This window comes from Ahaetulla prasina, chromosome 6 (genome assembly GCF_028640845.1).
Source record: "Ahaetulla prasina isolate Xishuangbanna chromosome 6, ASM2864084v1, whole genome shotgun sequence".
In the NCBI taxonomy this organism is placed as follows: Eukaryota; Metazoa; Chordata; class Lepidosauria; order Squamata; family Colubridae; genus Ahaetulla; species Ahaetulla prasina.
This window is the reverse complement of record NC_080544.1, coordinates 109,225,843-109,239,754: the sequence shown is the minus strand read 5'-3', so window position 1 is coordinate 109,239,754 and position 13,912 is coordinate 109,225,843. Positions and strand designations below refer to the sequence as shown.

At 42.7% G+C, this 13,912-nt stretch overlaps 1 protein-coding gene across 2 annotated transcripts in view; it reads right to left on the bottom strand.

Moving 5' to 3' along the window:
• LOC131201477 (cytochrome P450 2J2-like) overlaps positions 1–12,424 on the bottom strand; it is a 38,126-nt gene extending 25,702 nt beyond the window's left edge. Inside the window, exons 1-2 of one of the 2 annotated variants that reach the window (XM_058189449.1) lie at positions 12,185–12,424; positions 2,162–2,324 (exon numbers count right to left, since the gene is read on the bottom strand). In XM_058189449.1, the coding sequence (XP_058045432.1) occupies positions 2,162–2,324; positions 12,185–12,358 (337 nt within the window). In that variant the 5' untranslated portion in view covers positions 12,359–12,424. The remainder of the gene's footprint in view (positions 1–2,161; positions 2,325–12,184) is intronic. The other variant, XM_058189450.1, reaches the window with a different exon arrangement.
• Between the last annotated feature and the right edge of the window lie 1,488 nt (positions 12,425–13,912).

Below are 13,912 nucleotides of genomic sequence, written 5' to 3'. Positions count from 1 at the left end.
GCGTGTGCACGCCAGCCAGCTGATTTTCAAACCTTCTGGGCCCACCAGAAGTAGGGAAACAGGCTGTTTTTGGCCTCTGGAGGGCTTTTTTGCTCTCCCCAGGCTCCAGAGCTTCTTTCTGGTGGGACCAGAAGTCAGTAAATGGGCCATTTCCGGCCTCCAGTTGGCCTCCGGGGGGATGGGGAAGCCTATTTTTGCCCTCCCCAGACTCTTAGAGAGGCTCTGGAGCCTGGGGAGAGCAAAAAACGGGCCTACCGGGCCCACCGGGCCATCGTGTGCCCAAAGTGTGGGGAAGTCACGTGCACATGCATGGGGGGGCACATATAATTATGGGTGTGGGCGTGCACACGCAACCCCCGCCCCGCGCTCCCAACACTTTTGGCACGCGATGGTAAAAAGGTTAGCCATCACTGGGCTAAACCATTTGTGGTTGAAGCAGATGCCAATGATGTGGTGGTCATCTTACAGACTAACGAGGAGGGGATCCTGCAACCATGTGCGTATTCATGATGGAAATTGACTGATACCGAATGCAATTGGCCCATATGGGGAAAGGAAGCATTTGCGGTTCAATGGGCCCTGTTGATCTGGCGACATCTGCTGGAAGGAGGGGGGGGCAGTTTACCATTTGAGGTCTGGACAGACCATAAAAATTTGGAGGCCCTCCAAACCCCACAATGACTATCGCCGAAACAGGCTTGGTGAAATACATACCAGGGGGGGAAGAACTTCCTTGCAGACTCCCTGTTCTGGAAATCACAGTATGATAGCGGGCGGGAGGAGATAGTACAGGCTATCATACCAACAATGCAGCCCCGAACCATAGCAGCTCAACAGACACTACCTGCGTTCCTACCAGCCATCCAGGTAAATGCAAATCAAGGCCACACAGGCAGCATTCCCCACAGATCAACGGTTTCAGGGGGGGGGAAATCAATAAAAAATTGATTTTAAAAAAAAAAAGGTTGACTCAGCCTTCCATCCTTCTGAGGTGGGTAAAACGAGGACCCAGATTGTTGGGGGCAAGAGGCTGACTCTGTAAACCGCTTAGAGAGGACTGTAAAAACACTGTGAAGGGGTATATAAGTCTAAGTGCTATTTCCTTCCTTCCTTCCTTCTGTCCTTCCTTCCTTCCTTCCTGTTAGAATGCAGTGTCACAGGCTAACTCTGCCCACAGTCAGGAGTTCGATCCTTACTGGCTCCAGGTTGACTCAGCCTTCCATCCTTCCGAGGTGGGTAAAACGAGGACCCAGATTGTTGGGGGCAAGAGGTTTACAAACTGTTTAGAGAGGGCTGTAAACACTGTGAAGCAGTATACGAGCAGTATTGCTCTTCCTTCCTTCCTTCCTTTTTATTTTATTTTATTTATTTATTTATTTGTCACAACAGTATATATAAGCATAAGCATGAAATAACTATATGATATATAAGCATATATATAATCATAAGTATGTAATAACTATATGAAATTGGATACAATCAAAGGGAATATTTGGACAGGAATGGTAGGCACGTTGGTGCTCTTATGCACGCCCCTTACAGACCTCTTAGGAATGGGGTGAGGTCAATAGTAGATAGTCTTTGGTTAAAGCTTTGGGGATTTTGGGAAGAGACAGCAAAGTCTGGTAGTGTATTCCAGGCATTAACAACTCTGTTACTGAAGTCATTCAGTAACAGAGTTCCTTCCTTCCTTCCTTCCTTCCTTCCTTCCTTCCTTCCTTCCTTCCTTCCTTCCTTCCTTCCTTCCTTCCTCACTTTTGTGGTGATGCAGTAGTTAACATCCAGTATTGCAGGCTAACTCTGCCCACTACCAGAATTTTGGTCCTGACCAGCTGAAGGTTGACTCAACCTTCCATCCTTCCGAGGTGGGTAAAATGAGAACCCAAAATTGGCCGACTCTGTAAACTGCTTAGAGAAGGCTATGAAGCACTGTGAAGCTTGTATACAAGTCTAAGTACTATTGTTAGTGCTACTGCTTTTAGGCACGGTTCTTAAGTGAATCACTGCAGTTGTTAAGTGAGACACAATTTCCCCCACTGACTTTATTTGTGAATGTGGTTGTAAGTAGAGGACTAGCTGAACCGCGACAAAGGTGACACCAAACAAATGGAAACTCTCCTGCCTCCTGTACCCACATCTGAAGAAAGTTGATCGTTCTTACCTTTGTTATTTGCCAATGCTTTGTAAAAGGGGAACAGAGGCCGGCCAGAAACATCTTCAGGGTGGGTGGTGAGACCGTCTTTCACAGCTCGGAAGCCATGTAATATAATCACAGGGTAGGGCCCGAACCACACTGTGAAGATATTCCCGTAGATCTTGGACAACTGTTAGAAAAACAATCCCACACGCTCTTTAAGACTCTTGGGCTAGATTGGTGACTATATTACTTTATTTTAGTTCGGATAAAAGCTTAAATTCATTAGATTTCATTATGGATAGGAGAGGGAAATTAAGGAAAGGGAAGAGTCGGAATACTACAAAGTGTGGAATAAATTGCATGATTGGTTAGAGAAAATAATAAAGTGGAATGTTAACCTAATTAAGTTAAAATTAGGAAGTGTAAACCATTGAATTGTGTTAACCAGATAAGGATGGATTGGTAAATAGAAACCAATATAAATATAAGCATGTAGAGGAACGAGTAAATAAGAACAGAGAATATATATCATTGCCGATACGGCAAGCTGTAAAATATGTAATGTTATGTCTGTTATGTGTTTTTAATGTGTTTTTGTTTTTTGTTGTTTTGTTTTTAAAAGTTAAAAGTTTAATAAAAAAAATTTTTTTTTAAAAAAGGAGAGGGAGGAGCAGGAGGAAAACGGTAGGGTCCTTGGAGCTCTCTGAGCTCGGTTGTTTTCTTGCAGACGTTTCATGACCCAACTAGGTAACATCATCAGTGCTAGAAGGGAACAGGGTTTGTGGAGATTAGGAGGAGGAGAGGGTGGTTAGGACGGTGGGGTCCTTGGCACTCTCTGAGCATGATTGTTTTCTTACAGACACTTCATTAGCCAAACTAGGTAACATCATCAGTGCTAGGAGGTAACACAGAATAGAATAGAATAGAATAGAATAGAATAGAATAGAATAGAACAGAACAGAACAGAACAGAACAGAACAGAACAGAACAGAACAGAATAGAATAGAATAGAATAGAATAGAATAGAATAGAATTTTTATTGGCCAACTGTGATTGGACACACAAGGAATTTGTCTTGGTGCATATGCTCTCAGTGTACATAAAAGAAAAGATACCTTCATCAAGGTACAACATTTACAACACAAATGATGGTCAATATATCAATATAAATCATAAGGATTGCCAGCAACAAGTTATAGTCATACAGTCATAAGTGGAAAGAGATTGGTGATGGGAACTATGAAACGATTAATAGTAGTGCAGATTCAGTAAATAGTCTGACAGTGTTGAGGGAATTATTTGTTTAGCAGAGTGATGGCCTTCGGGAAAAAACTGTTCTTGTGTCTAGTTGTTCTGGTGTGCAGTGCTCTATAGCGTCGTTTTGAGGGTAGGAGTTGAAACAGTTTATGTCCAGGATGCGAGGGATCTGCAAATATTTTCACGGCCCTCTTTTTGACTTGTGCAGTATACAGGTCCTCAATGGAAGGCAGGTTGGTAGCAATTATTTTTTCTGCAGTTCTAATTATCCTCTGAAGTCTATGTTTTTCTTGTTGGGTTGCAGAACCGAACCAGACAGTTATAGAGGTGCAAATGACAGACTCAATAATTCCTCTGTAGAATTGGATCAGCAGCTCCTTGGGCAGTTTGAGCTTACTGAGTTGGCTCAGAAAGAACATTCTTTGTTGTCCTTTTTTAATGATGTTTTTGATGTTAGCTGTCCATTTTAGAGGGAGGATGGTTTGCAGGAAGGAGGAGGAGGAAGAGGGGGAAGACTGTGTGTTCTCTGAGCTTCTTGTTCTCTGAGCTCGGTGGTTTTCTTGCAGATGTTTCATTACCCAACTAGGGAACATCATCAGTGTTGGAAGGGGGTGGGGTTTGCAGGGAGGAAGAGGAGGAGGAGGAGGAGGAGGAGGAGGAGGAGGAGGAGGAGGAGGAGGAGGAGGAGGAGGAGGAGGAGGAGGACGACGACGACTGTGGGGTCCTTGGTGCTCTCTGAGCTTGGTCGTTTTTTTGACATTTCATTACTCAACTAGGAAACATCATCAGTGCTAGAAGGGAGAGGGGTTTGTGGAGAGGAGGAGGGGGAGGACTGTAGAACCCTTGGTACTTTCTGGGGTTGGTTGTTTTCTTGCAGGCATTTCAGTACCCAACTAGATAACATCATGAGGGTTGGAAGGGGGTGGGGGTTGCAGGGAGGAGGAGGAATTCGATAACACATTTAACAGATTAACAGAGTTGGAAGGGACCTTGTAGTAGGGACCTGTTGTGTCTTGCCCGCTCTCACCTCAGCCAGGGTCTTCTTATCTGCTTCCGAACGCTGAAGAATGTCCTAGTATGCCTCCCGGCCCCAGCCCTGGCTCCATGCCCACACAGGCTGAAGAGGAAGAAATACCTCCAGCCCCCAGCTCTGGCTCCATGCCCAGGCAAACGGAGCAACTAGACCCCTCCCCCTCCTCCACAACATGTGAGCCTGAGGGAGGTCAATTACCAACAGCTGCCGATTGGAGTGACCCTCGCGTCAGAAGACTTGATAGGCGGAGGCAACAGAAGGAAGGGAGGGGCAGGCCTGGATAAGTGCTGAGTCATGGAGCCACACCCCACGGCCTATATAAAGGACCTTCTTTCTGGCAGTCTCTGAGTCAGGCAAAGTCTAAACATATCTTGCTGAAGTCACTTTCTGGTCTCCTGCCTGCCCTGAGGACTTTGCTAGGACTTTGGCAGAGCTGCAGAGGCAAGCCTGATTCGGATTTCCCTGACCCGGCCGTCAGCGGAGGAGTGGGACACGACAGGACCTTGTAGTTGCCTTGTAGGGCAACCCCCTGCTCAAGCAGGAGACCCTACACCAGTGTCGGCGAACCTAGGGTAAAAAGTTTTTAAAAAATGGTTCCGACGATCCCGCACCACAGCTGTGATTGTCGGAGCCTTTTTTTTAACCTTTTAAAAGCATTTTTGTACAGCCTATTCGGGCAAAATTATTCAGTTAAAATTCGAATATGGTTAGAGGAAATGACACAACAACATATTGACTTAAAACCTGAACTGTTACCAGAGAAATATAGTAAAGAAAATATATACTTGATCATACATGTTATAACTTCAGCGATTATATTTTCACAAAATTGGAAAGCAGAGAAAATACCTACAGAGGGAGAAGTAATTAAGAAAATATTGGAATGTGCAGAAATGAATAGATTAACATTGGCAATTAAAGAAAAGGAAGAATCGGAGTATTTTAAGGTATGGGGGCAATTTTATCGATGGTTAGAGAAGATAAAAATTAATATAATTAAAAAATTTGGGGGAAATGTTGTAACGTATTCAATGAAGATGCCAAAGCAAGACAGAAAATGAGGCGAAAGGAGGCATAAAATGAATTAACGTGAATGTAAATTTGGAAAGAACGTTGTAACAAATGAAATGAAAATATAAAGGTACGATAGAAATATAGTAAAAAAATGAGGAAGGAGGAAGTAAAAATACAAAATATGTACCCAGATGGCAAATAATACAGGTAAAAACAACAATTAAAAAACTTATTAATTAGCCCGAATTAAAAATATCACTAGAATAAAATAATATAAAACCCCATTAAAAACTAAATTTAAAAACTAAAACCCTAGGCTAGCCCTGCGTAAATAAATAGATGTGTCTTAAGCTCGCGGCGGAAGGTTCGGAGGTCAGGAAGTTGACGAAGCCCTGGGGGAAGCTCGTTCCAGAGGGTGGGAGCCCCCACAGAGAAAGCCCTTCCTCTGGGTGTCGCCAGTCGGCACTGCCTGGCAGACGGCACCCTAAGGAGTCCCTCTCTGTGAGAGCGTACGGGTCGGTGGGAGGCGATCGGTGGCAGTAGGCGGTCCCGTAAACCATGGAAATGAGGTCATCAAATGGGGCAAAATTCACTTACCAACTGTCTCGCTAACATGTAGTGAGGACAGAACCAGTGGTGGGTTTCAAATTTTTTTGGAAAAAAAAAAGCACCAAAGCACTTCAAGGTGTTGGTTACCACCTTTAAAGCGCTCCATGGCTTAGGACCGGGGTACTTACGGGACCGCCTACTGCCACCGTTTGCCTCTCACCAACCCGTACGCTCTCACAAAAGCTGTCCATTTTAGAGGGAGGATGGTTCTCACAGAGAGGGACTCCTTAGGGTGCCGTCAGCCAAGCAATGTCGGCTGGCGGCCCCCAGGGGAAGGGCCTTCTCTGTGGGGGCTCCCACCCTATGGAACAAACTTCCCCCAGGACTTCGACAGCTTCCTGACCTTCGGACCTTTCGCCGCGAACTTAAGACATACCTATTCTTCCGTGCGGGGCTGGCATAGAATTTTTAGATGTTTTATGGGTTTTTAATTTTTAATTGATTTTTTAGAGTTTTTAAATGTATTTTAAAATTTGGGCCAAATTTGAATAAGTTTTTTAGCTACTGTTTTTATTTGTATTGTATGTATTTGATTGTTGTTTTACTTGGCTGTTAACCGCCCTAAGTCCTTCGGGAGAAGGGCGGTATACAAATTAAAATATTATTATTATTATTATTATTATTATTATTATTATTATTATTATTGTTGTTGTTGTTGTTGTTGTTGTTGTTGTTGTTGTTGTTGTTATTATTATTATTATTATTATTATTATTATTTACTACCAGTTCAGTGGGTGTGGCTTGGTGGGCGTGGCATGGCTTGGCATGGGAAGGATATTGTAAAATCTCCATTTCCTCCCCACTCCAGGGGAAGGTTACTGCAAAATCCCCATTCCCTCCCGATCAGCTGGGACTTGGGAGGCAGAGAATAGATGGGGAGCGGGGCCAGTCAGAATTTTTACTACCACTTCTCCGAACTACTCAAAATTCCGCTACCAGTTCCCCAGAACTGGTCAGAACCTGCTGAAACCCACCTCTGGACGGAACAGTGAAACAGCGGCTACCCAGCAAGTGGGATCAAGGATAACGGCTATACAGAGATCTGCTACTCTGCCAAAGCAGCTACCTGCATATGACCATATGGTAGTCCCTAGACCAGGGGTATCAAACTCAAGGCCAGCGGGATGGAATCAGCCCACGGAGCACTTAGATCTGGCCCACAGGGCCACCCTAGGAACAGCAAAGGACTGGCCTGCAGTGCTTCTGCCAATGAAAACGGAGCACAGGAGGGCCACGCGTGGCTCTCCCGGGCTCCATTTTCACCCAACTCTGTTTTTCTTGGCAGAAGGCTACAGGAGGCCGTCGTGAGCAAACACGGGGCCCGGGAGGGTTATGCGCGTGCTCCCCCCGGGCTCCGTACAAAAGGAGAAATCTTTCCCCTTTTGCATTTAACCATGCAAGAAGGGACAGGAAAGGAGAAAGAGTAAGAGTAAAAAGGAATATTAGGGCAGGGATGGTAGGCACACGGATGCACTTAGGCACGCCCCTTACAGACCTCTTAGGAATGGGGTGAGATCAACAGTAGACAGTTTAAGATTAAAATTTGGGGGGGCTTTGGGATGAAACCACAGAGTCAGGTAGTGCATTCCAGGCATTGAACACTCTGTTGCTGAAGTCGTATTTTCTGCAATCGAGTTTGCAGCGGTTTACCTTGAGTTGGTATCTATTATTTGCTTGTGTCTTGTATTGGAAGAAAGCAAGGAAGGAGAAATAAGGAAAGAGGGGAAGGAAAAAGAAAGGAGAATGAAGAGGGAAGGAAAAAGAAGGAAGGATAGAAGGATGGAAGGGAGGGAGGGAGGAGATTATAATGAGAGCGAGGGAGGCTCTGAGGGGAGTCCTGCCTCAGCACTTGGCCACCACAGGTGTCCCTCACATGAGTGATGTCAAGCTGGCCACACCCACCCTAGAATAGAATAGAATGACAGAGTTGGAAGGACCTTGGAGGTCTTCTAGTCCAACCCCCTGCTTAGGCAGGATAAACCCTACACCACTTCAGACAAACGGTTATCCAACATCTTCTTAAAAACTTCCAGTGTTGGAGCACTCACAACTTCTGGAAGCAGGTTGTTCCACTGATTGTTCCCCCTGCCATACCCACCCGGCCCTCCAAAATCAAACACAACCCTGATACAGCCCTTAATGAAATCGAGTTTGACACCCTTGCTCTAGACCAGGGGTCTCCAACCTTGGCAACTTGAAGACTTGTGGACTTCAACTCCCAGAGTTCCTCAGCCAGCAAAACTGGTTGAGGAACTCTAGGAGTTGAAGTCCACAAGACTTCAAGTTGGCCAAAGTTGGGGACCCCTGCTCTAGACAGTCAATCACCTCCAGAAGACACCATGTCACGAAGCTTCATACAAGACAAGGTCTCAAGTCTCTAATTCTTCCAAATGGTCATCAGCAAGTGATGCAGTTGGCCATTGCCAACGCAAAAACTGAAGCAGGAAAAGCACGAGCAACCTTCGTTGAACAGGACATCAAAATGAAAAGAGAGAGAGAGAGAGAGAGCACGGTTAGAAGCTGAAAGATTGATCGGAAACCAGAGACATTTTTGTTCGGAATATTTACCAGACATTATACCAAAGACGTAAAATACTTAATCTTACATATCATAAGGGCCGCAAGAATTTCATACGCGCAAAATTGGAAAAAAGGAAATCCACCAACAGAGGAAGAACTGATAAAGAAAATCTTAGATTGTGCTGAGATGGACAAATTAACAAAAGAAATTAAAGAAAAGGAAGATGCAGAATATTATGTAAATGGTACAAGTGGCTGGAGACTAGAAAAAATGAATAGTGATGAAAGGGGAGAAACAATAAGTGCAAGATGTATGTAAGATAGTGTATAAAATGTACAAATTTAATATTATGAGTGATAGGAATTATAGAGTAATAAGGGATAATGGGACAAGAAGGATATAATTATTATAAAGGGAATTGGGAGAAAATGTAGGTATTAGGAGATCATCGCTACGAAACAGTTGTAAAAAGGGAATGTATGTTATGTGTTTTGTGTTTGTCATGTTGTGTTGTGTTATAAATAAAAAACTTATTAAAAAAAGAAGAAGAAGAAGCTGAAAGAATGGAGCAAGAGGCATTCCAGGAAGGATTAGATTAGATTTGTTCATTTGTTTCTCTTGCCTAAATTTGATGTCCCAATCTGGAATTTCCATAAGCTTCCAATTAGTTTGTTGATCTCTCCACCTTATTATTTATAATACACTTATTATTTCTGAGAATATTCACATTGTTCCTTAAGAATGAATGTTTTTATGCAGTGGGGGTACCTTTTTACTTTTACTTTTACTTGTAACTTTTTGTTGCTATCATTAAGGGTTAAATTGCAACCTATGACCATCATTTGTGTTGTAAATGTTGTACCTTTGATGTATTTTTTTTTCTTTTTTCTTTTTCTTTTATGTACACTGAGAGCATATGCACCAAAACAAATTCCTTGTGTGTCCAATCACACTTGGCCAATAAAAAATTCTATTCTATTCTATTACCAATTTCCACATTATTAACATATTGCACATGTTTCAATGTACAAAATAACCACAGATACTGACGTTGGAAGAGGACCAACAGAAGAGGCTAAAATTTTACCTCACGTTTTTGTTTTATGTTTTGCTATTATTGTATTATCAAAAGAGATCAACATTTCTCCCATTAGAAAACATGGTGAGCCAAACAGTAGCTCTTACGAAAAAGAAAAATAGATTTTACTGCCACTCTCTTTGGCTACGCAAAAGCCACAAGGTCACTTAGCGATAAATGGCAGGTCCTCGACTTATGACCACAACTGAGCCCAACATTCCTGTCGTGAGATGAGATATCTGTTCAGGGAGTTTTGCCCTGTTTTACGACTTTTCTTGTCACGGATGTTAAGCGAGTCACTGCAGTTGATAAGTTAGTCACGCGGTTGTTAAAATAAACCTGGCTTCCTCATTGACTCGCGAAAGGGGATCACGTGACCTTGGGGCACAGCAACGGTCATAAATATGAAGCAGTTGCCAAGCATCTGAATTTTGATCACACGATTCATGGGGATTGTCAGAAGGTCACAAAACGGGGACACTTAACCTTCATAAATGTGACTCAGTTGTCAATCATCCAGAGGTAAATTACGTGACCATGGGGATGCTTCAAAGGTCATACGTGTGAAAAATGGTCATAAGTCACATTTTTCAATGCCATCGTAACTTTGAACGATCACTAAATGAACTGTTGTAAGTCAAGGACTTACAAGTCAACCTCCTGCCTGGGCAGGGGGTTGGACTAGAAGGCCTCCAAGGTCCCTTCCAACTCTGATGTTATGTTATGTTACATTTAGGCAAAAAATAAAATAAAATAAAAATGCACAGGTACCGGACATGAGGTACCTTGCTCAATAGTAGTAACTGTGAGAGGGATCTTGGAGTCCTGGTGGATAACCATTTAGATATGAGCCAGCCGTGTGCAGCAGCTGCCAAAAAAGCCAACACAGTTCTGGGCTGCATAAACAGAGGGATAGAATCAAGATCACGTGAAGTGTTAGTACCACTTTATAATGCCTTGGTAAGGCCACACTTGGAATATTGCATTCAGTTTTGGTCGCTATGATGTAAAAAAGATGTTGAGACTCTAGAAAGAGTGTAGAGAAGAGCAACAAAGATGATTAGGGGACTGGAGGCTAAAACATATGAAGAACAGTTGCAGGAACTCGGTATGCCTAATTTAATGAAAAGAAGGACTAGGGGAGACATGATAGCAGTCTTCCAATATCTCAGGGGTTGCCACAAAGAAGAGGGAGTCAAACTATTCTCCAAAGCACCTGAGAGTAGAACAAGAAGCAATGGGTGGAAACTAATCAAGGAGAGAAGCAACTCAGAACTAAGGAGAAAGTTCCTGACAGTTAGAACAATTAATCAGTGGAACAACTTGCCTGCAGAAGTTGTAAATGCTCCAACACTGGAAATTTTTAAGAAAATGTTGGATAGCCATTTGTCTGAAATGGTGTAGGGTTTCCTGCCTGGGCAGGGGGTTGGACTAGAAGACCTCCAAGGTCCCTTCCAACTCTGATATTATTATTATTATTAAGGACTAACTTGTTCTATTCTGTTCTGTTCTGTTATTATCTGAATTGTTCTGTTCTGTTGTTACCTGTATCGTTGCCAAATACCTGAATTTTGATCACGCGATCATGACTTTGAATGGTCACTAAACAAACTATTGTAAGTCTTTTCTTTTCTTTTTTTCTTTTTATTATTCTTTCCTATCTCTTTATTTTTATTGTGAGGGGATCTAAAGTTTCAAATTTTTAAAGGTGGGAGGTTATGTATATTTTGTATACTTTAGCTTGTGATTGTTGGTCATAATACCCGGTATTTGCTCTGGGAAGTCTGGGGGGGGGAGGAAGGGGGGGGGAAATGATACATGGATTGATTATTAATGTACAGTAATTTTTGAAGATATGAAATTAAAATTTAAAATGATATTGGGGATGCTCGACTGCCATTTCAGAAAGAAAAGGAGAGAGGAGTAGAAGGAGGGAAGAAAGTAGGTAGGAAAGAGTAGAGAAGGAGGAGGGGAATAAGAAGGTTAGATAGGGTGGAAGAAGGGAGGAGTGGAGAAGGAGGAGAGGAAGTAGTAAAGTGAAGGAGATGAAGGATTATTTATTTATTTATTTATTTATTTAATTAAACTTTTATACCGCCCTTCTCCCGAAGGACTCAGGGCGGTGTACAGCCTGCATTAAAACAATTTATATACACACTAAAATAACAATTAAAAAACTTATTCCATAAAGGCCAAAATTAAAACCGTCCAAGGATGGGAAAATAGTAGAGGGTAGAGAGGGAGGTTGTGAAGAAAGGAAGTGGCAATCGGGCAGGCCTGAATCAGTAATAAATAAAAATTAATGATTAATGATGGATAATAGTTTGTACATAAATATGATGTTGGAAAATGGAAATAAAAATTATTATTTTTAAAAAACAAAACTGTTGTAAGTCGAGGACTACTTCTGAAGGGACATCTTCCACGCCTTCATTTCTTTCCTTATAAATCTGTATCAGCGCCTCTTTCCTCTAACAACCATTCGGTTTTTTGACCCGTGTCAATCAGCTGATGAAAGAGATACACAATTCTTACCTCCGTCAAGAGTTCCCGGCGTAATTGGAAAAATCTGGGGTTCCATAAGCACCCGATGAAAGGCAGAGGGGTCGGTCCAGGTGGGTAGTGTCTTCTCTGAAACTGGAGCCTCACCAGTTGGACAACCAGAAGACAGAGGATGAGCAGGGGGACAATCGAGCTTAGGGACAGCATTTCCGTGCAGCTTCTCCAAGGAGTCTGCTCTGTAATAAGACGTCGTCTGCAAAATCCCTTTGCTCTTCTAATTTTGTTCCCATGGGCGGGATCCTATTCAGAGGATTTAAATCTGCCCTCCTCCTTTGGCAAGACTGCTTCCCAGTCTACATCTATGCTCTTGGGGCATTTTCCTCTTGGGAACCGGCTCAAAAAATTATGTTGTAAGGTTAAATGAAAGAAACAGCCGGCCTAACTTGGATAATTTCTCTTACACCTTATGTGTAAAATAAAGATGGCAGAAGATAGCAGTGTTCCAATATCTCAGGGGTTGCCACAAAGAAGAGGGAGTCAAACTATTCTCCAAAGCACCTGAGGGTAGAACAAGAAGCAATGGGTGGAAACTAATCAAGGAGAGAAGCAACCTAGAATTAAGGAGAAATTTTCTGACAATTAGAACAATTAATAAGTGGAACAACTTGCCTGCAGAAGTTGTAAATGCTCCAACACTGGAAATTCTTAAGAAAATGTTGGATAACCATTTGTCTGAAATGGTGTAGGGTTTCCTGCCTGGGCAGGGGGTTGGACTAGAAGACCTCCAAGGTCCCTTCCAACTCTGTTGTTGTTGTTGTTGTTATTATTATTATTATTAGATTAAGCTGTCAGAAAATTTCTCCTTATTTCTAGGTTGAATCGCTTCTTGATTAGTTTCCATCCATTGTTCCTTGTCTGGCCTTCAGGTGCTTTGGAAAATAGGTTGTCCCACCCCCCCACTCCGTGGCAGCCCTTCAAATATTGGACATGGAGCTATCTTGTCCCAAGGAGTCCCTTGGGCTGCAAGGAGATCAGATCAGTCAATCCTGAAGGAAACCAATCCTGACTGTGTTACTCACTTATCAACTGCAGTGTTTCAGTTAACAATCGTGGTGAGAAAGGTCCTAAAAGGGGACAAAACTCACTTCACAAAGGTCTCATGTCAAAGCCAAAATTTTGGGCTCCGTTGTGGACGTAAATCTTGGACTACCTGTATCTGATTGTCACAAGTGTGATACACACACACACACAAACACACACACACACACAAAACCAAGGAAAGATTTGATCACACTGTTGCAGCAGCCACAATGATTTTAATTAACATCCCTGTGGACATTCTTGGCAATAGCTTGGATCTACCTTGAATATCTGGGCCATCAAAGATTCAAACAGGAATAAGAGAGAAGAGAGAAAGTAGGATAAAGCCTACTTCAAAAATGGTTCAGAGACAATGCTTGGAGTTTGCACAGCCAAACACATCTCCCTCTCTGCTCTTCTTTAAAGCAAACTCTTTTTTTTCCCAGCCTTCCACATACACATGAAATGTGGATGCTTGAAAAATCAATGTATTTTTTTTTTCACAGACTAAGAGTTGGAAGGGACCTTGTAGGTCATTTAGTCCAACCCCTGCCCAAGCAGGAGACCCTATACCATTTCTGACAAATGGCAGTCCAATCTCTTCTTGAAAGTCTCAAGCAATGAAGTTCCCACAATGTCTGAAAGCAACTTGGTTGATTGTTGTTGTTGTTTTTTTGTCAC